The 21,424-nt window shown below is 38.3% G+C and overlaps 1 protein-coding gene and 1 long non-coding RNA gene across 3 annotated transcripts in view; one reads left to right on the top strand and one right to left on the bottom strand.

The window, feature by feature from the left end:
- Window positions 1–21,424, top strand: part of GRM5 (glutamate metabotropic receptor 5) — a gene marked incomplete at both ends in the record, with an annotated part of 544,042 nt that overhangs the window by 458,818 nt on the left and 63,800 nt on the right. For both annotated transcript variants that reach the window (XM_082844898.1, XM_082844897.1), the window contains 2 exons: window positions 829–997; window positions 5,684–5,810. In XM_082844898.1, the coding sequence (XP_082701024.1) occupies window positions 829–997; window positions 5,684–5,810 (296 nt within the window). The remainder of the gene's footprint in view (window positions 1–828; window positions 998–5,683; window positions 5,811–21,424) is intronic.
- The window catches only part of LOC309965420, a 252,681-nt gene that overhangs the window by 175,322 nt on the left and 55,935 nt on the right, over window positions 1–21,424 (bottom strand). The window lies entirely within an intron of this gene.

Raw genomic sequence — 21,424 nt, forward strand, 5'->3', positions numbered from 1 at the left:
AAAGCACAGGGTACTATGTGAAGACACTGTACACCTAAGACATACCTACAGATATGTCTACAGGAACTGACAGTGGTGGTATTGCTCATCCAGTGTCCTCAGATTGGAAAATTATTTCAGAAAGCTTCTCTGGAAATGTGTGTGTGTGTGTGTGTGTGTGTGTGTGTGTGTGTGTGTGTAAAATCTTATAAATAATCACATTAACTTTCCCTCTTTACATCTCTATCCCCATATAAAGTCTGAGAATTCACGAGGTTCTAGTATCTTCCAGCATTTTTACATTGCATGAGGTGCTTTAGAAGCTATCGATTTTCCGAATTATTTTAAACATCATTCCTGAAAGTATCTTTATACAATGAGTTTAGCCATTGATAAAGGGTAAAATGAGAAAGGTAAAATCAGGTCGTATCCAAAGTACCTCCTCATTCCCTAAAGCTGAAGACAAGATTAAAGATTTACCAAAATTCTCCCTTGGTTATTAGCAAAGGAGTGGAGATGAAAACCTTGTTATCTTTTTAAGAAGCCTAAAAGTAGTACTTGTTTAAACTTCTTGAAGTTATTCCTTTCATCATGCTGAGGTCAAGTCACCTTCTCACATGGGATTATTTTCTATTTCAGGTATAAGCTTGAAAGTTTTTTTAAAAAAAAGGTCTCTGAAGAGAAAGTGAAACAGACAGGCTTTTTGTTATTCTAAAGTGTACTGTCATGGAAAATTCCAGTGTCACCATTATGACAATAGGTACATTTTGGAGGACAGAAATCTATTGCTTCTTCATAGCTGAATATTTATATTTTTAGCTGAATAATTATTATATTCTTGTTCCTAAGGTATGAAATAATGAATTTCAAGGAAATGGGAAAAGATTATTTTGATTATATCAATGTTGGAAGCTGGGACAACGGAGAATTAAAAATGGATGATGATGAAGTATGGTCCAAGAAAAGCCACATCATCAGATCCGTGTGCAGTGAACCATGTGAGAAAGGCCAGATAAAGGTAAAATGGAGTCTGCGTTTCTTTAATTTTTGTCGTAAATTCAAAAGTATTCATTAGCATTGACTTTAACAAGTTTAGATATTTGTTTTGCCTTTTCCACTGTAAGCTTCTAATTTTTAGAAGAAATTTGTTTTTAATTCTTTTCCCATTAATTCCTTATGATATCTAGTAAACCCCACAATAATCTTAGTAGTGGGACTGGCTGAACCAATGGAAGAGTCATGCCCACACCCTTTCTACTCATGTAAGCCTTTAAAGACATGCTTCCTGGGAATAAATAGTTCACAGCTGGAAACTACATCAATTTCTAATTAACTTAAATATTTACCCAACTCCTACTAATGTAATAGTTTACATTACAAAACTATCTGTTTACATTACAAAACTATTTGTTACTTAGTTTACAAAAATAAGTCAGACACATTTACTCTTAGAAGATTTATAGCGTAGATGAGGAAAAATATCATGGGCACAGATAAGTAATGTCATGTAAAATGTGATGACTTCATTAAGAAAGGAAAAAAAGGGAGCTAAATAATTTCATACAAAAGAAAGGGACAGGGACTTTCCTGGTGGTGCAGTGGTTAATAAGATGCCACACTCTCAATACAGGGGCCCTGAGTTTGATCCCTAGTCAGGGAACTAGATCTCACATGCATGCCGCAACTAAGTGTTTGCATGCCACATCTAAGGAACCTGCATGCCACAACTAAGGAGCCCAGGAGTCACAACTAAGGAGCCTGCCTGCCACAACTAAGACCCCGCACAACCAAATAAATAAATATATATATTTAAAAATGAGTTACTATATGTCAAATAGTACAGTGCTGTGTACATGGTGCAGTAAAGGTGCGATAAATTTTTTTTTTTAAAAAAGGGACAGATTTCTTCTGAATAAAATGTCAGACACTGAACCATGAAAAATGGATATGACTTCAGAGAGAGATGTAGGGAAATGATCGTTTATGTAGAGGGAATAATAACAGGAAAGGTACAGAAGTAGTCAGACTGTTCTGGAATAACAGTGAATAATCTAGGGGGCGTTGCTCTAAATGGTTATTGTAAAAGAGACAGTTGCAATGATAGATTGAAGCCACATTTGCAGAGAGTTTTGGATGCCATACCAAACAGGCTGAACTTAATTTTTTATTAACCAGGAGTCTGAGAATAATTTTGACCAAGATGCTGACATATAATAGGTGAAGATGCATGGGTGGAGTTATGAAACATAAATAAAGAAAGAAGAGACAAGTTAGAAGGACACTGTGATAGTGGTGACAAGGTCCCTGAATTATGGAAGAAACAGTGAGAATAGAAAGGGGGTAGGGGAGGTATTTGAAAGAAACATTATAGAGGTAGCCTCAGTCAGCCCTGGCTATCAACCACAAAGCCTAAAATATTTACTGTCTGGTCCTCTGCAGAAAAAGGTTGCCGACTCTTAACATTCAGTGATGGTCTGCATCTTGGCCAATCATCTTGCAGTTAAACACTTCATGTGAAATTCTTTTTAGACTCACTTAGAATACCAATTGTTCATAATTTCCAGTTCTTCCCAGAGAAAGATTAGTCTGTATAAATTACTACATGGAAGTTATCTCTGTTTTGACCCTTCTCAGCAATATAGTTTGAACTTGTAACTTCAAAATATTGAATGTTGGGCTTCCCTGGTGGCGCAGTGGTTGAGAGTCCGCCTGCCGATGCAGGGGACACGGGTTCGTGCCCCGGTCCGGGAAGATCCCACATGCCGCGGAGCGGCTAGGCCCATGAGCCATGGCCGCTGAGCCTGCGCGTCCAGAGCCTGTGCTCCGCAATGGGAGAGGCCACAACAGTGAGAGGCCCACGTACCGCAAAAATATATATATATATATATATATATATATAGAATGTCTGTTTCAAGAGATTTCTTTATATATACTTTTCTACTCCCTTCTCCTGGGAATAACTTACCCAGTGGAAGATTCTGACTCCCTATTATCATATTTTCAATACTAGTTAGTTTGTTATAATAGTTATAGAGTCTTTTTTTAATCCCAAATTCTATTCTCCTAACCAGATCTCATTTTCACTCCATTAAATATACAACTGACTACATTTTCTTGATATGGTTTAATAAGGTCACTGAACAACTTCACTAATGATATCAACACATCACAGAATTGTTCAGATTTGTTAACACAATGCCCACGAAAGGACACTCAGTCTAGCAAAGGTTCAAATATATAACATACTGTTATTCCTAAAGAAAGCATCACTACTTCCAGGGTGCTTTTTTACACTTTTTTTAAAAATTTTATTTATTTTTGGCTGCTTTGGGTCTTCATTGCTGCGCGCAGGCTTTCTCTGGCTGCAGCAAACATGGGCTGCTCTTTGTTGCAGTGCACAGGCTTCACATTGCGGTGGCTTCTCTTGTTGCAGAGCACAGGCTCTAGGCGTGTGGGCTTCAGTAATTGTGGCTCGTGGGCTCTAGAGCGCAGGCTCAGTAGTTGTGGCGCATGGGCTTACCTGCTCCATGGCATGTGGGATCTTCCCAGACCAGGGCTCAAACCCGTGTCCCCTGCACTGGCAGGCGGATTCTTAACCAGTGTGCCACCCGTGGAAAAAAATGGAAATTAGTTTGAAAGAGAACTGTCACCACCTCCTGTATTCAAAATGAGTGTGAAACAGAACATAAATAACAAACGAAGAAAAGGAAAACAAATCAGTTCTGAAGGATCAGAAGAAGACAGTAAGTTGTCACTATTGATTCAAAAAAAGATTGTAATATTGGAATTAATCTTGGAAAAGGGCATGAGCTTACTCTGGTAAAAAAACTGAACTTTACAAAGCAATGCAAATTGAATCACAGAAAGTTAGCACATTTCTAAGGGGAAAAACGCAACTGCTTTTGTTTGCCAGGCTACTAAGAAAGAATCCTTCAGCGTTTGAAATGTGCCTCCTTGCATTACAACATCTACTAACTGTCCAATGATAGTTTTACCAAGTGTGGCTGAAGTAACCCTGGAAATGAAATTCATGTCTCTATATGGATACTTATATGTATATTACTAATAAAACAGTTAATATTTTTAAAGTGTTCTACGGTTTCCAAATCATTGTGATATTCTATTTAATCCTCAGGAAACTCTATAAAGGCAAGTATTATTTTAAAAGCATTAGTCTCGGTTGGATGAAACAGGATCAGCTGGGAGACTGCTCAAGGCTGCACATTATTCAGTGGCTATGAGTAAGACTAGAACCTTGGTGCCCCTTGACTCTCAAGCCAGTATTCTTTCCTCTGCATATTTCAAAATATCACGAACTCTATCTTTATACAGACCAATAAGGCTCAATATTTATAAGCATGACCACAAAGTCCAACAGGCATTATTTGATCCCTCATTCACCCACGTGTTGTGTGAAATCACCACGCCTTAGTTTTCGTCCCTAAAAAAATGAATAAAATAAAACCAACCACCTTATACAGAGCTGTTCCAATGTTTCAATGAGATGACACGACATGGCATGCACTAAATCACCAGCGAACAGTCAACATTCTTATGAAGAATGCTTTCAATAGATTAAGCAGGTCTAATTAGCAATTTTACCTAATTGATCTGGTTATTTTAGGGAAAGGATGTTTCAGGCCCTTTTGTCATCATTTCCTACTTGTATTGTTGCGATGTCAAGAGTCAGCACAAGGGACAGTACAAAACAGAGGAAAGGCGTGCCAGCCTACAACTGTATTTGGCTATAGGTATCTAGACATTATTATCAAAGGTCATTAATAGAGTCAGCATCTAAGACAAGGATATGAAGTGTAACCACTCCTGCGTCTGGTTATTAATCAGAGTTTTAATTATTTATAGGAATGTTTAATGAATGCTGTCTCTATTCCACAGAGGCTATTCATGCACCAGTGGTGGAAAAAAAATAAAAGACATCCATTTCTAAAGAATAATATCTAGGACTCTTTCAACTGTTCAATTATTTCAATTATTTTCCATTGCCTTAAAAAAATTAAACACGTGAAGAGGTATATAATAGTCTCAGTGACCTTAACCATCTTTATCCCAAGCAAATCAAAACTACTAGAGTAGGAAGGAATGGGCTGAATTATTGAACCAGATTTTTAGTAGAAACAGTCTAAGAGGTGATCTCCAGAAAAAACTTCATCGTCTGCCTCTTAATTCAAAATAAATTCCTAATTGTTTTTTATCAATATGGATATATTTTTGAACTTTAGCAGGTATACAATGTGGGTTTTTTGGCTAACAATTATTCAACTAGTGGAGGGAAGCCAAGGTAAATCCAGAGAGCAAGAGCTCTTAATTTGAAGCAAAGAAAGGGCACAAACTCTGGGGAAAATTCAGTTACATACACACATACAGAAATGTGTATATATTTACGTGCGAGCACAAACACAGACGCTTAATACAGGTATCTGAAGCTAATTACCAAAGATTTGCACTTAATTTCATTCTTGAGCCTGTCACCAACAAATTTAATGATGTGGAACTGGTTGCTTAAACTCACCGTTTCTTTAATTATAAAACGAGAATATTAATACTTACACTGCCCATCCGAAAACATTTGAAATAACTTACGTGAAAGCCCCCTTCTGCTTTGTAAAGCAGTACATTTGAATAAAGGATTGCTGGATTTTTATCTATGTGAAAAACTAATCAAAATTTTAAATATCTGCCTTAGGTGATCCGGAAGGGAGAAGTCAGCTGCTGTTGGACCTGCACACCTTGTAAAGAGAACGAGTATGTCTTTGATGAGTACACCTGCAAGGCATGCCAGCTGGGGTCCTGGCCCACGGATGACCTTACAGGTACATGTAGCACAATGTCAGCCCAGGTACATCCCCCAAAATCAACTCAAAAAGGACACAGACGTGGGAGGAGGGGGGTGACGTCTCCAAGCGTTTCTCATCTTGGTGGAATTGTTTATGCAACAAAGAATTCCCTTAGGAACAGATGCCTTCCCAACACCTGGGCTAATCATGAAAATCTTTAGATCGCTCAGAGAAATCGGCCTATATTCCTGCCCTCACCCCCAAACTGGATCAGAATCCTTAGGTTTTCTACTGGGCATTTTTAGTCCATCTTCAGGATATTCCCAGAAGTTCCTAAGCAGGGCCCCAGTTAACTGCGATTTGAGGTGTAGAGAGCCGGAAGAGACTAAAATATGCTACGACATATCCAAGAACAAAAAGGTAGCCCAGAATTAGGTAGAATTTGGTCTAAAACTCTTTGTTTCTCTTATTGCTTTTCCTTAATCTAAACCAGAAACTTCCAACTAATAAGTTTTCAAATAATGTCAACACAGGGTAAGGCTCATCTCTGCTTGGTTTGGGGGGAGTTTGGGGAGGGGGGTTACTTTTTGTTTTTGTTTGTGTGATGTTTTGGTTTAGGAGTTTTTTCCTCCAAAAATGTGAAGGAATTACTGTCATTGTGTTCTCAATATGGTATTTCATAGCTATTTCTAATCTTTACATTATGAAAACAGGATACCTTCCATCTTTCCTTCCAATTCCTTCAATAAACATTTAGCAAATGCATATTAGATGCCTATTTGCCTACCACCGATATAAAGATGTAAAAATGAAGATATGCCCTCTATCGTCAAGAAGTTAATGAGGGAGGTAAACAGTAAAAATGTGATTACGATAAATGACACAGGTGTGTGGACATGGAGTATGAGGAGGGGACCTGTGAAACTAAGTTTTCCGGGGAAATAAGAGGAAAAGACATTCCAGGCAGAGGGCCCACCACGTGGTATGTCAGGTCACCTAGTGGTTTTACAGTTGAGGTGGATTAAGCACAAACTCCTAGAGGTTAGAGAATTATAACATCATCAGTGTTAGAATCGACCCCTCATAGGACAAGAGATTATCCATGGTAGTTGTATTAGCTTATTCCAAAAACCTGGTTCTAAAAATCCTGTGATTCTGGGCCTTTTGAGGCCAGCTCACATTAAGACTTGTTTTCAGTGATTGGTATTTATGCAGAAGATATTCCTTTTCTTAAAAATAAATTTAAAAATTCTGATTTAATAAAACACCCAAGTACCTTGTGATAGCACTTGTGTCCTGTTTTCACCGTCAGATGATAAGCTTTCTGATACTCATACATCCTGCTATCCCCAGAGCCAAGTCAGTGCTGAACACAAAGTCTTTAATAAATTTAGTTTACGGATAAACTAAAGCACACACACGCACACACGCACGCACACACACACATACAGGAAAAATGTAAGAAAGAAAAAAATATGATTGGTTCTCTTGTGAGGGAAATGAAGAGCAGTTTTGGTGATCTTTTCCTTTATACTATTTGTTTACTTTTTTGTAATTTCTGATCTCAATATGGATTATCATTAATCTGAAAAACTATTTCACAGATTCAACTATCCACGTGGCTAAGCACCTTGAACGTGAACATGCAGATGTAATTTTTTGTCCTATGTTTTGTAAAACTATCACAATGAACATGGTCTGCTTTTTCATTCATTCAACAGAAAAGTATTTTATTATTACTATTTGCACTATAATAATAGGTGCTGGAGAAATTGGGGTTAAAAATAGACATGGTTCTTATATCACTTACCATCTTGTTGGAAGAGAGACATTTCTTTCTCTCTCTCTCTCTCTCTCTCTCTCTCACACACACACACACACACACACACTCAGACACATACAGACAGGCATGGACAAATTGTGTTAAGTAGTATGAAGTAAAAGAACAAGAGTAAAAAAAAAAAAAGAAAGTTTTAGGGGAGACATAATTTAAATTTGTGGTCATAAAAGATCTCTGAAGAAGTGAAGATTAGCTGAGACCTAAATGATAAATACAGAAATAGCTATCAAAACATGACGAGAAGGGCATTTCTTACTGAGGCAAAAGCACATGTGAAAGTCTGTTTATGGATAAGCCAATGGAAAAGCAATGTCAGAAGAGATCAGAAAGGTAGCAGGGGCTAGATCATATACTGTATAGCCTTGCAGAACAGGTTCAGGATTTGAGTGTTTAATACCAAGTACAATGAGAAACCTTTGCAGGGACTGTAGTAGAAGAAGAATACATGATTGGATGTATAATTTTAAAACATTACTCTGGTTGCTGTGAGGGAGAATAATTTGGATAGGGATGGAAAGTGGAACCAGGGAGATAGGCAGGATGGTTACTGCAGGTTGCCACTGCAGGCACCAAGAGCTCTTGGTATCTTGGGCTAAACAGTGCATTGGAAGATTTCAGATATACTTTGGAGTAGAACCAACAGGATATACAGATGCATTGGTTGCAACAGATATTAAGTAAGACTACCATATTTTCTGCCTCGAGGAAAATTTGCACTCTTTGATAAGGATCAATAGTTTGGTTTTAGACAAGAGCAGCTTGAGATGTCTGAGATTTTCAAGTATGAATTAATTAATTTAACAAATTAAGGCCTTAGTTTGTGCCAGAAATGTAATAGAAACTGGAAATGTAAAATTTAGTCTGAGTTTCCAAGAAACTTATAATCTAGTGGGAGAAAAGCATATAAATAAGTAATCATGCAGTAGACCAAGTGCTGTAGGTGAGAAATGAGCCAAGTATTACGGAAAAATGGAGAAGGGCACACCTAACCCTGGAGAAATTAGATAAGGTTTAGTCTTGAGGCATAATCTTTAAGCTCATTTTAAAAAATGGTAAGAAGATCCTACTGGGAAAAGTGTGCAGCGCTGAGGCTACGAATGGCACCATCATCCTCCTAATTTCTCCAAACAAAAAGAAGTGAGTCATCCGAACTCTTCTCTCTTCTTGGCAACCCATATCCAGTCACTTAGCAAGTCTGCCTATTTGCATTGCTAAATATTCTTCTCCCTCCTTCCTCTCCATCTATTGGTACAACTCTTCCCTTGACTAAGTTATCATCTCACATTTGACTATTGCAGTAATTTCCCAGTTTATTTCCCTACTCCCAAATTTATGCCACATGCCTCCAAGTTTGTTCTTCATCTTGCTACAAAAGACAGATGTGTCCCTTTCATTTCACTGCTCAACACTGACCAGTGTTTTCATATCGCTATGGGATATGTCCAAGTTTTTCGACATGGCATACAAAATTCCCTCTCTCCCTCACCCTCCTATGAGCTTTCTAATTTCAATCACCATCACTTTATAAAGCTCATCTGACACTCGAGTATCAAGGGCTGCATATAATTCTCATCCACACACAATGCTATTCGACTCCTCTATGTCTGTACAGGTGTTACCTTCCTTGCCTGGAATGCACTTACTCCACTTTGTTCACCTTCACCTTACTCCACTCCTGCTCACCTTCCTTCCTCAGCCCAGATGTCACCTTCTCTATGATACCTTCTTTGTGGTACTTAGACTAGTAAGTCCTCTATTCTGTATTTCTTAAGCAAATTCTGCTTCCCTCGTTACATCATTTTCAAACTGGATTTTAATGGCCTATATCCTTGTCTGCATTCCCTACTGAATCCTTAGTTTCTCAAGGACATAACCATATCTCAATCACCTTTGCATTCCTAGCATCTAACACAATGCCTGACACAGAGCAGGCACTCAGCAAATGAGTGTCGATCTGCAGTAAATGACGGGGAGTGTTACAAATGAAGATGGAAGTAAGTATTAGGGCCATGCTCTGAAGACAGCCTTGAACTAAGGAGTCTGGACTTTATCCCATAGACAAGTGTGAGGCCAGTGAAGATTTTCAAACAGAAGAATGAAATGATTTTCCTCTGGCTACATGCATACATGTGAGTGTGTGTGTATATGTGGGAGGGGAAAGAAAGTGAGAGGGGAGAAGGGAGAATAAGTACCAAACCTGAAAAGGTCTCCACATTGATAGTATGTGAGATTTAACCTTTCATTAAGATCTCCAGCACTTTTCCAAAGAGCCTATAGCTGTTTGCTGCCCATCTCATTGACTCTGATTCAAAGTAACTTGGCACTTGGCACTGCTAGCTAAGCCAGAAGACTGCTCTGATGGCTTCAGTTATTCCAAAGCCTGCCACAGAGATGCTTGGGGCTGGCTTCAGAGGATACTGTAAGTCTTTCTTCTACCCAACTGGCTTACAGTTACCCCACTTCAGCCTATAACGTGACAGCTCGGGTCACTTTGGGTCAGTGCCCCCATTGTGATAATGGCAACTAACACATACATGTTTCCTGTGTGCCAGGAACTCGTTGAAGCATCTTACAAATGTTAATTCATTTAATCCCAGCACAGCTCTGTAAGATTGTTAGCACAGTTAGAAATCTTAGAATTGAATAATTGTTTAGAAAAACAACTAGGAGTGGCAATCAACTGACATTAATATCTATATTATATTTAGCCATTTACTCTTATATATTCATAGAAAGATGTCTGAAATGAACATTATCTTAAGAAAAAATGTTTATGAGTGGTGAGATTGCGAGTTACTTTTTTGCACACACACATACACACACACATATGTGCGTATAATATTGAGTTATATTAAGAGTATGTATTTTCATCAATATATCCATTAAAGTAAATTTTAAGCTAGCCATATTTTTAATAGCCATCATAAATTGGCAGGAACCAGGAATTAAGAAGAGAAAGAAAGAAAACCAGGCATGAAAACCAGGAAGAAAATAAAGAAAGATTTTAAATGGAGGATGAGGGCAGAACCTAACAATATTCCTAATTCAAATTATTTTCATTAAGTACAACAAGTAGTTATTCTTTCCCTAACAATCTTCAGGTATCCATGTTAGCAGTGAATAGGATAAACAGGACCCCTGCCCTCAAAGTGATTATCATCCTAAATATTGACAAGTAATAATAAGATGCTGAGCGTTAACAGAGAAGACCAGAATGGTGTAGGAGCCTGTATCAGTGGAAGCTACTTAGATGAGGTTTAAAGTTGCCTCTTCAAGGAACTGTGTACATGCAAGAATTAAAGTAAAGTTGGAAGTAGGCCAGATTCAAATGAAAGAGAAGAGTGTTTTGGAGAAGAGAAGAGAAACTGAGGAGGAACTGGGAGCACGGGGGCATGGGGGAGGGAGGCAAGCCAAGCAAAGGCCAACTCTTGCAGGCCTTCGTAAGCCATGGTAACTATCTTAAAGTTTATTCTAAGGGAAATTAAAAGACATTATTTATTCATTCAGCTATCTATCTAGTCATTCACTCAACAAATATATAACTAGCACTTCCTCTGTTCCCGACAATGTTCTAAGTGCTGAAAATATTTCTCTGACCAAAACATAAAATTCTCTGCCCTTATGATGTTTACATTCTCGAGAACAGTTTTAAACAGGGCAATTATTATCTCCAGGAATATCCAACAATTGAAATAAGAAAGGAAATGCAATCATGATGGACTGCTTTATAAATATTATGCACACAGTCAAAATGCAAAGTGTAAATATTGTTTAAAAACATGAGTAGAAAGGATACTGATTTCAGAATGATGGTTTCATCTGGAGAGAGATGGGAGGGAGTCGGGTAGGATTTACAAGAGAGGTTTCAGTTATATCTGTAAGCTGTGTGTATATGCAATTTGAAACAAATATGACAAAATATCAACATTTGTTAAATCTGGATTTTTACGTTTGTTCTGCACTTCCCTGCATATTTAAAATTTTTGTAATTTAAAATACTTCATATGATTTGAGCTATTTAAATACTGAATACTAGAAGATAAAATTTTTAAATAAAGACTAAATTGGGGACTTTAAAAGAAGGAAGAGAGAAAACCACAGTAAGGAAATTTTGCAAGTCACAATGTGAATCTGTTGGTGGTTTGGACTGTGATGATGTAGTGGGAATAAAGGGCAATGAAGAGATCAGAAATTTAAATTAACAGGAGGAGGTCACTGTTTCGCTGAGAGAAGAAGATAACTGCAATGTGGTCTGGTTTGAAAGAGGAAGGAGGAAAAAATAGTGGAAGGCGACAATTTGGCGAGGCACTCAGAGCATTCCCTACAAGCTTCTGCCAAGCAGATCTTGCTGCCCACCAGATGCGTGCAGAAACTGTCCTAGAAAGAATCTTTAATTTGTTTTCTCTCAAAGAATTTGGGATGGCATATAAGTAGCAGATCTTTAGCTGCCCAGTCCAAAGCTACAGCCATGGAAACCCTTTCAGGTGGGTTTGCCAACTCTGGCAACCTTCCAACAAACCCAAGTAAAAGGAAAAAGCAAAAACAACACGGCTTTCAAAAAGTAACTCAGTGGGAAGCTTTATGACAGAAAGTTAGAATGATTTCCTGCTTCTCACACGCAAAGAAATGTATCTTATTTATTTTAAGTGCAAAGCTGTAAACTGGAAGGAGGGCAGTGCCTATCAACCTTTTAACGTCAATAGGAACATTCTCTAGGAAGTTCCTTTCGTTCCCTAAGTTACCTAATTGCTTTGGAGGTTGGAACCTTTGTATCTTCACTTCAGGGGCAAAAACAGAACAGAGTCAAACAAAAGGGAGTTGGTGGGAAGCTGGGAGGGAGTGGAGGATGAGCTCCAAGGAGGCAGAACCACTGACAAGTTTTACAGCTCCAGCATTTGAGTTACTCTCTTCCTATAAATACTTCCCTCATTTGTGTTCCTCAGTTTGTCCTGCTTTTCTTGGGACATTTTTTTTTAACCTTTTAATAAATAAGTAAATAAAAACGTGGGGAGACGTGCTTTTCATCACCAATATTTTTTTAACATCTTTACTGGAGTATAATTGTTTACAATGGTGTGTTAGTTTCTGCTGTATAACAAAGTGAATCAGCTATACATATACATATATCCCCCATCCCCTCCCTCTTGCATCTCCATCCCACCCTCCCCACCCCACCCCTCTAGGTGGTCACAAAGCACCGAGCTGATCTCCCTGTGCGGTGTCGTCACCAGTATTTTTAACTATCTTATGCATTATCCTTTTGAATCCTATGAGGTAGACTTTATTATTTTACAGCTGAATTAATTAAGACCCAGGAGGATTCTATAAGTTGCTCAAGGTCACAAAACTAGTGGAAAATCAAGCCCAGGCACTATGATTCCCCCATTTGCTGCTACACCACATGCCTTTCTTCATAATCACGTTTTGGAGCCCCGCATTTCCAGGAAATTACAGAAAGAGAAAAAATTCAGCTTTCAAGCTGGTCACATGTTAATTATCTCCAGGTTGCTATGATATTTTTCATTTCAAATGTGTGTAAAAAGTGCTGCCCATTTGATTACTACAATTCAATTTGGATGAGGAAAGGGTAAAAAAACCCTTTCCGTTTATTATGTGTTTCTGATTCTTTAGGGGAAATCTGTTATGAATTTAGATGAGAAATATGTGGTTTCTATTATTACAATTTTAATAAATAGTTCCTGTTAATATTTTAAAAGGAACAGGTTTTCATAATGGCAACCTCTAATTTCTTGGCTTATCTAGGTTACATAATAATCTTAATAGGAACACATGCTCTACCAGCTGGTTATCCTATCATTCATTCAGCAGAAGTCGTTTTTTAATCAAGTTTCTACACTGTTTTCAACACTGTGCTAGGTTCTGTTGATAAAGATACAAATGGAAGGTGTCTGACCTTCCATTTCCAGGCCATCAAATGTCCACAGTAGAAGAAGACTGACTTACATAATTGCATTAAGAGTATAACATATGATACATACGATAACTGAATTGTGCATTGGTGGCATGCAAGATAGAAGTACTCGTTAGCAAATAGCTCCAACTTGGTTCAAACAGAGCACTGGGCACCGGACACATAGTGATCATGGAGCCACAATTCCTACCCTCGAGTATCCCAGAGGCTGGCAGACACACACACAAATAAAGAGCAATTTCAATAAATTAAGTATGCCAGGCATATAGGAGAAACTGATTTAATGTTTGTCCAATAAATAATAAGAGAGAGAGGAGGAATAAGGGAAAGAATGAATGAATGAACAGACCAAGAAAGGAGCGAAGGTGGAAGAAAATGAAGTGCTAGCCTGAGAGTAAAAACTAATTACACTGAGGAGAGAAAATTAACCAGGTCTTGGAAGTTCAGTGGTACCTTCTGGGAGGAGATGGAAATAATGCATGTGAAAATGAGAAGTTAACCCAGTAAAAGGGAGAAGAATTTTCAAGGAGAAAGAAAAACCCTAACGAATATATCTAAGGAATGTGTATTCTAAAATATTTTTTCCAACATAACCAAGCTGTTTTGAGGCAAGTGAATCACTATTTCACATTCACTTTTCCTATCAAAGCCTATTTATGGAAACCATCCTTTTCTAAAGACCAAGCATCATAACGGTGACCAGCTGCTGTAAAAGGAAGTGACTACTTTGCTTAACAATAGAATCCCCCCCAGGTCCCTAAGCACTTTCTAGATTTTCCTTACATTCGTTACATAGACTCGCCAATACTATCTAAGGAAGGTGACATTTATAACAAACGTTGTATTAAAAAATACAGCTGAAATTTTTGGCTGCGTGTGAGACATGCCCGGAACAATTCTTCTTTATTATCTTCCAGTAACATAGAGGTTTAAATCTCAAAAGGGTTGGACTTAGACACATCCATGTTGAAATCCACACTCCACCAATGACTCACTGTGTGACTTGAAGCAAAAATAAATTTCCTTCTCTGAGCTCCTCTTACATAAAAATGGAGGTAACAGTAGTAACTAGTTCACAGAAGTATTGGAGAGATTAAATAGCACACAAATAGTTTGGTACCTGTTAACAGTTCAGTTATATTAACGATTATCACTCTACTGTTAATTAAGTTTAAAAGATATAGTGATGAGAAATGAATATAGAGATTGATCGATTTAAAGATAAATGAGAAAATTTGGAGAAAGTTCCAACCTCTACTGAAAGTCTTCCCCATTTGAAAGTAAGATCCTCTAAGTCAATGATTGTCTAGCCCAGTAAATGGCACAGAACAGGCAATGAATTTGCATTTGTTGAACTAGCTTACTATTATAAATATCTCTTTTAATGTCACTTACTTTACCTTCTTAGCTTTCTGATTCCAAAGAATGGGTTACACAAGGTTAACGTGATTTGGAAACTCCAGAAAGATAGTCATGAGCCACAACAATACTAAAAGGCATCTGGCATGTTTCTTTTTTTTTTTCTTGTTGTTTCCCATTTATTTCTTTTAGGTTCTAGAGTGCTGATAAATTCAACTACAGTGCCCACTCTTTACTGTTTTTCTTTAGATTAATATATTTTGCTATTTTGTTATCAATGCACGCATGACAAGAAGTACATTAATCACTGCTTGTACATTAACAACTGGACGCATAAACTAACCACATTTGTTATTTTCTGTTAATGTTGGTTGTTTCCAGTTTGCCGAAGTACATTAAGAACATATTATGTGAACACTAAAGTAAACACAGTTTAATACAGTCACCTGTTTTTGTCTTCCATTCTAAACTGAAATCTATTACTAAGACCGATGTTTTATTCCTCTTATGCTTGAAATTGAATTCTTTTTCTTTTCCTGCCATCTTTTTTTTAATCACTCTCCCTGATCAAAAGTTTTTCTGGTTTCAGTGGATAATAATGGCATCATTATCCACTTTTCCTGTTTTCCTCAATGACAAGAAAAAAAATTAACCTTCTCGGATGAATCTAGCATCTATTGCCTTTAGTGTTTTTACATTTACATCTAACTCTGTGTTTGAAATAAAAGTAAGAATAGAGTTTTGGAGTCTCCCAGGCCTCAGTCTTCATCCTCTTTTCTATCTACATTTGCTTCACCGGTGATCCTACCCAGTCTCTTGTTCTCAGTTATACACTGAAGACTTCTGAATTTAAATATGTAGCCCTGACTTCCCATCCGATCTCCAGACTTGAATATTCAACTGCCTACTTGACATATTTATTTTAATGTGCGATAGATATATCAAATTCTACATTTCCAAAACTGAAATCCAGGTCTTTACCTTCCTGATCCCCAAGGCTGCTCTATCCTTGGCATTCTGTATTTCACCTGATGGCAAATCCATTCTTTCAGTAGCTCAGGCCAACAACTTTGGAATCATCTTTTGCGTTTTCTCATATCCTTTGGTCAATTGGTCAGGAAATTCCACTGACTCTTCCTTCAAATACAGAAGTCTACCACTTCCCATTACCTCCACTGTAAGATCCTGGTCCTGGTAATAACTGTTAATCATCTTTACTAGTGAAATAACCTCCTAATTTATCTTCCTGATTCTCCCCCTGCCTCTACCTACAGCCACTTCTCAATAGCCCAGGCAGAGATACGTTTTTAAAAAGTAAGCCAGATCATGTTATTCCATTGTCTAAGAACCTACAATAGTTTGCTCTCATTCAAAGTCAAATTTATGTTCTATATGACCTAGACCTTTGTTATGTATCTGGACTGTTTTCCTCTTTATTACATCTCCCTCTATCCCCCAACACATTGGTCCTTTTGTTCTTCTGTTAAGATATCTGGAAGCTTGTTCTCCTAGGGTCATTGCCCAGCTGTTCTCTCTGCCTGGAATGCTCCACCCCAGATACACATACTGCTGTTATCCTTGCCTCCTTCAAGTCCTTGCTCAAATGTCTACCTTGACCAACGTGTTTAGTACTACAAACTGTCCCCCTTTCCCCTCTCTTCTACCTCTTACTTTCCCCACTTCATAGATAACATTTTATTCCATTATATTGTTAATGTATTAACTTATTTTTGCTGATCATATATTGTCAGTCTCCCCAGTTGGAACACAAGCTAAAGGGTAGGGGGTTTCTGCTTGTTTTGGACACTTGGGAATAACAAGCTCCTAGAACACAGTAGACACTCAATAAATATCTGAGTCACAAAATCAGAAAGGACATTTGGATGGAAGACCAGCCACAGGAGGAAAATGCTTTTTACTATGCAGATTATTTGCAAAAAAAAAAAAAAATGACTGACTAAAACCAGAGGAAAGGGAGCCTGAAAAGAGTCTAGGAAACCAGGAAATTAATTGTAAAACACTCATTATAGCTCAAATCATGTGTGTAAAATTCCCTTGATCCTCTCTTGGTTTTAAAGTGATGACTTTAATGTTTTATTCTAGTAAAGTACAAAAATAGTTTTAAGCATTTTATTTTCTCAGTCCTGAGAAATTGCTTCACTGCTCTTTTTCAGGTAATCGGTCTTTAATTTCTCATATGCAATTTCTTCTACAAGGGTTTCTCCAGATTAAAACCCTCATTATAGGGAAGGGAGTTCTGTATTTCCATTTTATGTATAGAAAAATGGATGGAGACACAACTAAAACATGCAAAGGACAGACAGTTCAAATATAAAGAGATCCTTGGTAATCCAGTCATCCACGGGCAGAAAGCAGGCTGAAGAAGCTACCTGGTTGTAAAATGTGCCCTCTCTCATAAAAATGGAAAAAGACTCAGATGGAAGGATCCCCATCCAATGAAAATATCTCTGAATGCTCATTGTTACTAAATAAATTCCAAAAAAGTAAAAACAAATGGAGACACAAATAAATAGAGAAAGCGTCTCGTATTCACCAGAAATATTTGTGTGCAAGCTGAAAATGAAATGCACGTCTCCTGATTCAACTGTTCTCTCCTCCATTAACATAATCATTCATTCATTCAACCTGTTTAAGTGCGTGTTGTGTACTGGCTACTGGCTTGGCACAGCAGAGCAAAAGGCAAACAGTCCCCTGCTCTCAATTTGCTCTCTGTCTACTACATGAAACAGACAAACAAGTTCACTATGAGCATAACAGTTGTGCTATTATGTGCAAAAAAATATTGTGCAAGCGCTGTGATAGACACCGGCACAGGGAACTGCTTGACCACATGGGAGGAACCTGTCACTCCAGGAATCAGAAAAGCCATCCTCAAAGAAGAGCTGGAAAATGAACGAGGAATGAGTTAGATAGTGAGGGGAGAGGGGAAAGGTAAAAGTGGAGCAAAGTATTCCAGTCAGCACATTTTATTATTTAAATTCATATGCTGTGTTTTTCCTCTCTTATTCATCCGCAGTATGACCGGAAGTCATATTTTTCCAAAGCTGGTCCCTACAAACGTGCATCTGTGATAATCCTTCCCCTCAGCACTCTGCAGAACTATTAAATCATTCTTTATGCCTAATTCTGAAATTAATCTTTGCATACAATTTCAAATTCCCCTATAAAATGTAACCAATAAAAAAATATAAAAGCTAAATAAAAACTATAGCCCTGAGTTGACAGCTCTCTGAGGGAATTTTATTAAGGGACTCTAAAACAAAAAATATGCAATAAACCTTGAAGGGCGTGAAATAGGCTGGGTCCGATGATAAATGGGTGGCTGTGAGTCCTCTATGTGGCAATGTTAGGAATGTCCTACAATCAATCCTTGTTCTCGTGTGCTGTGGGTATTGGTGCTCATTCCACACTAGAAAACTTTAGGGACACAAAAGTAAAAATTTACCAATCAGTGTCTGGCTAGCAACCCTCAGGACATATAAGCCAGGATGAGAACCTCGCTGAAGAATTTGAACCAATGAGATTTCTCAGAAGGGAGAATGGATCTACGTCAAATATCAAATACTTATGCCACCACTAGCCCCTCCTTGCACATGGCAGACATTGCCAATTATTCATGATTCTCCTTCCTACTAAGTAACCTCAGGGCCCCTTTGAAAGGAACACTGATCAGTTTGTCTCTCCTCATGTAACATAAGTCAATCAGTTAATCAATCAATCAAAATGTTCACAGGGTTTTAATCTCAGCCCCAATGCATCAGATTAAACCTCATATCCTTCCTCTGTAAAACAGAGTTAATAATACCTACCTCACTTGTTTATTGTGAAGATTACCTAAAATATCTAGGATAACACCTGACATTTAGTAGGCATTCAATACATGTTAGTTTCTGCCCTTTTTTTTAATGCTGGCATAAACAGGAATAAAGTGGCTTCCCATTGAGGCAGCTTCCATAAAACCTACCAAACATTTTGGATAGAGACTAAATTTTCATTTGAGGGAGGAATCATGGTTATGTTTTATTTCATGCTAAGGTAATGGTAAAATCAATCAACTCTAGAAAATGCCTTTTTGGGAATGCCTTTTTTTTTTTTTTGAGAGAGAGAACAACTCCAAATTATCTTTTATTTATACAAAAAGGGCATTTTTAGCAAAAGACACACTGAGAAAAGAGTCGCCTGGCCTAGGAGACAGAGCAGGGAGGCGACAGGCCTTCTGAGGCCCTGCTGGGGAGAAAGGGTCTGGGAAAAGTGGTGAGAAGTCTTGGGTAAGTGCTGAGTGGTGGGGGCCACAGAAAGGAAAGAGCTCCAGTTGGATCAACACTGTTGGCAGGTCATGGGTGGGATTCACAGTGACCTCGCTGCTAACTCTTCTGGGGGTTTCCAGTTAGTGCTGCCGACTGGAGTGAGAGCCGCCCACTGGTTCCTAGAGGGCACCCACCAAAGGACACCAGCTTCCCTGGTGGTGCATTGGTTAAGAATCCACCTGCCAATGCAAGGGACACGGGTTCGAGGCCTGGTCCGGGAAGATCCCACATGCTGCAGAGCAACTGAGCCCGCATGCCACAACTACTGAAGCCTTTTTGGGAACGGTGTATCTGAACTTTATACTAAACGACACTTGTTAAAGAATGACTTAGGTTACTGCCTCCCTCTTTCTTCTATTCATAATTCCCAGATCCAATGAATTACTCAAAATTAGATTAATCACAAACACTGATCACTGCCAAGTTAGTACCAGGAATATTTCTAATGTGAGACATGTCACACCCCTAGGCAGAAGGAAGCCTTTGAGGTGCTTACTTAGTTTTGCCCTCTCTGATTCAGAATCCTGACTCTAAAATTCAGGTGTAATGCACAAAATTTAGATATCTATCTATAACAGTACATAACAGTTCTGCAACTTGGACTTCCTAAAGGCCACAAAAAGGTTTGCTGAGAATGATTTGATCCGTACACCAGAATGAGAATTTGATTATACTTTGATTATATAGTAGATATATTAATTTGTAAATTGCTGTGCTAACCGTATGAGTGAGGCACCGTGCTCAGTACCGTGGTTCCCTGCGTGAGCAAAAGACGCAAAGTCTCTGACATCAGGGTGCTTTTAGTGAAGTAGGGAGGACAGACTTAAACAATATGACGTCTCTCTCAACCTCTCTCTCTCTCTCTCTCTCTCTCTCTAACACATGCACATATACACACACAAAATAGATTAAAATTATAGTAAGTGCTACAAAGAAAAATAAGGTACCTAAATGTAACACGCACACACACACATCACTTCCAGTTCTTCTGAAATATGGAAGTGATGAAAAACTTTAGCTTAGGCTAAGTGAAGAGAAAATATTAAATGAGCAGGGTTATGAACAAGGCAGAAAGAATTCTGAGTCTGCATCACTCTGCTATCTCAAACCAACACCCTAGAGATCCAGATCCAGACAGGTAAAGAAGGGAGGAAAGGCAGACAAATGGTCTATCGATGGAGCAGACTGCCAGCAGGCATGATGTTGTTAGTCCCCAGTCAACACCCTGTACTCTGGGCAGATCTATTGTTCACATATGAGACGAGAGTTCCACAACAGCCCCGAATGAGTTTCGTATACCTGAAATGGCCTGACCGGCAGTGGACAACACATACATCTGATGCTCAAAGATTCTCAGCAGCAACTTCCTTTCCTCCAAAATTATACAGGAAATAAGGAGCTTGTTAAGGAGTTCCTGCCTAGTCAACTTACAGAACATCAGGCAACTGTCCCAGGATCTTTGACTCCTCTTTCCTTCTGCCTGAACAGACACCTGGAAGAGGGTTTGAGAATGCAACAGTCTAGGAACTATTAACCACAGGAATATTACTCCTGCAAGACTAATACCCAAACAGTAAGCATGAGTACCAGTTATTGCTAAGCAGTCATATCATTTTTAGGTGTCCAGGAAATCAGTGAGCCGTCCATCTCCCGTTAGGTGTATGGGAAGCACAGTAGTGGAATCATAGGATAATGTGGATAATACAGTTTTGGCAGCTCTCCTTCCCTTTAAAAAAAATTGTTGTATTTTCTGCTGGAGAGGGTGTGGAGAAAAGGAAACCCTCCTACACTGTTGGTGAGAATGTAAACTGGTGCAGCCACTATGGAGAACAATATGGAGGTTCCTTAAAAAACTAAACATAGAGCTACCATATGATGCAGCAGTCCCACTCCTGGGCATACATCCAGAGAAAACTCTAATTCAAAAAGGTACATACACCCCAGTGTTCACAGCAGCACTATTTACAATAGCCAAGACATGGAAGTAACCTAGATGTCCATCGACAGATGAATAGATAAAAGAAGCTGTGATATATATATACACATATGTGTGTGTGTGTGTGTGTGTGTGTGTGTGTGTAATGGAATATTACTTAGCCATTAAAATGAATAAAATAATGCCATTTGCAGCAACACTGATGGACCTAGAGATTATCATACTAAGTGAAGTAAGTCAAACAGAGAAAAACAT

This window comes from Leucopleurus acutus (assembly GCF_964270905.1).
Source record: "Leucopleurus acutus genome assembly, chromosome: 8".
Classification (NCBI taxonomy): domain Eukaryota; kingdom Metazoa; phylum Chordata; class Mammalia; order Artiodactyla; family Delphinidae; genus Leucopleurus; species Leucopleurus acutus.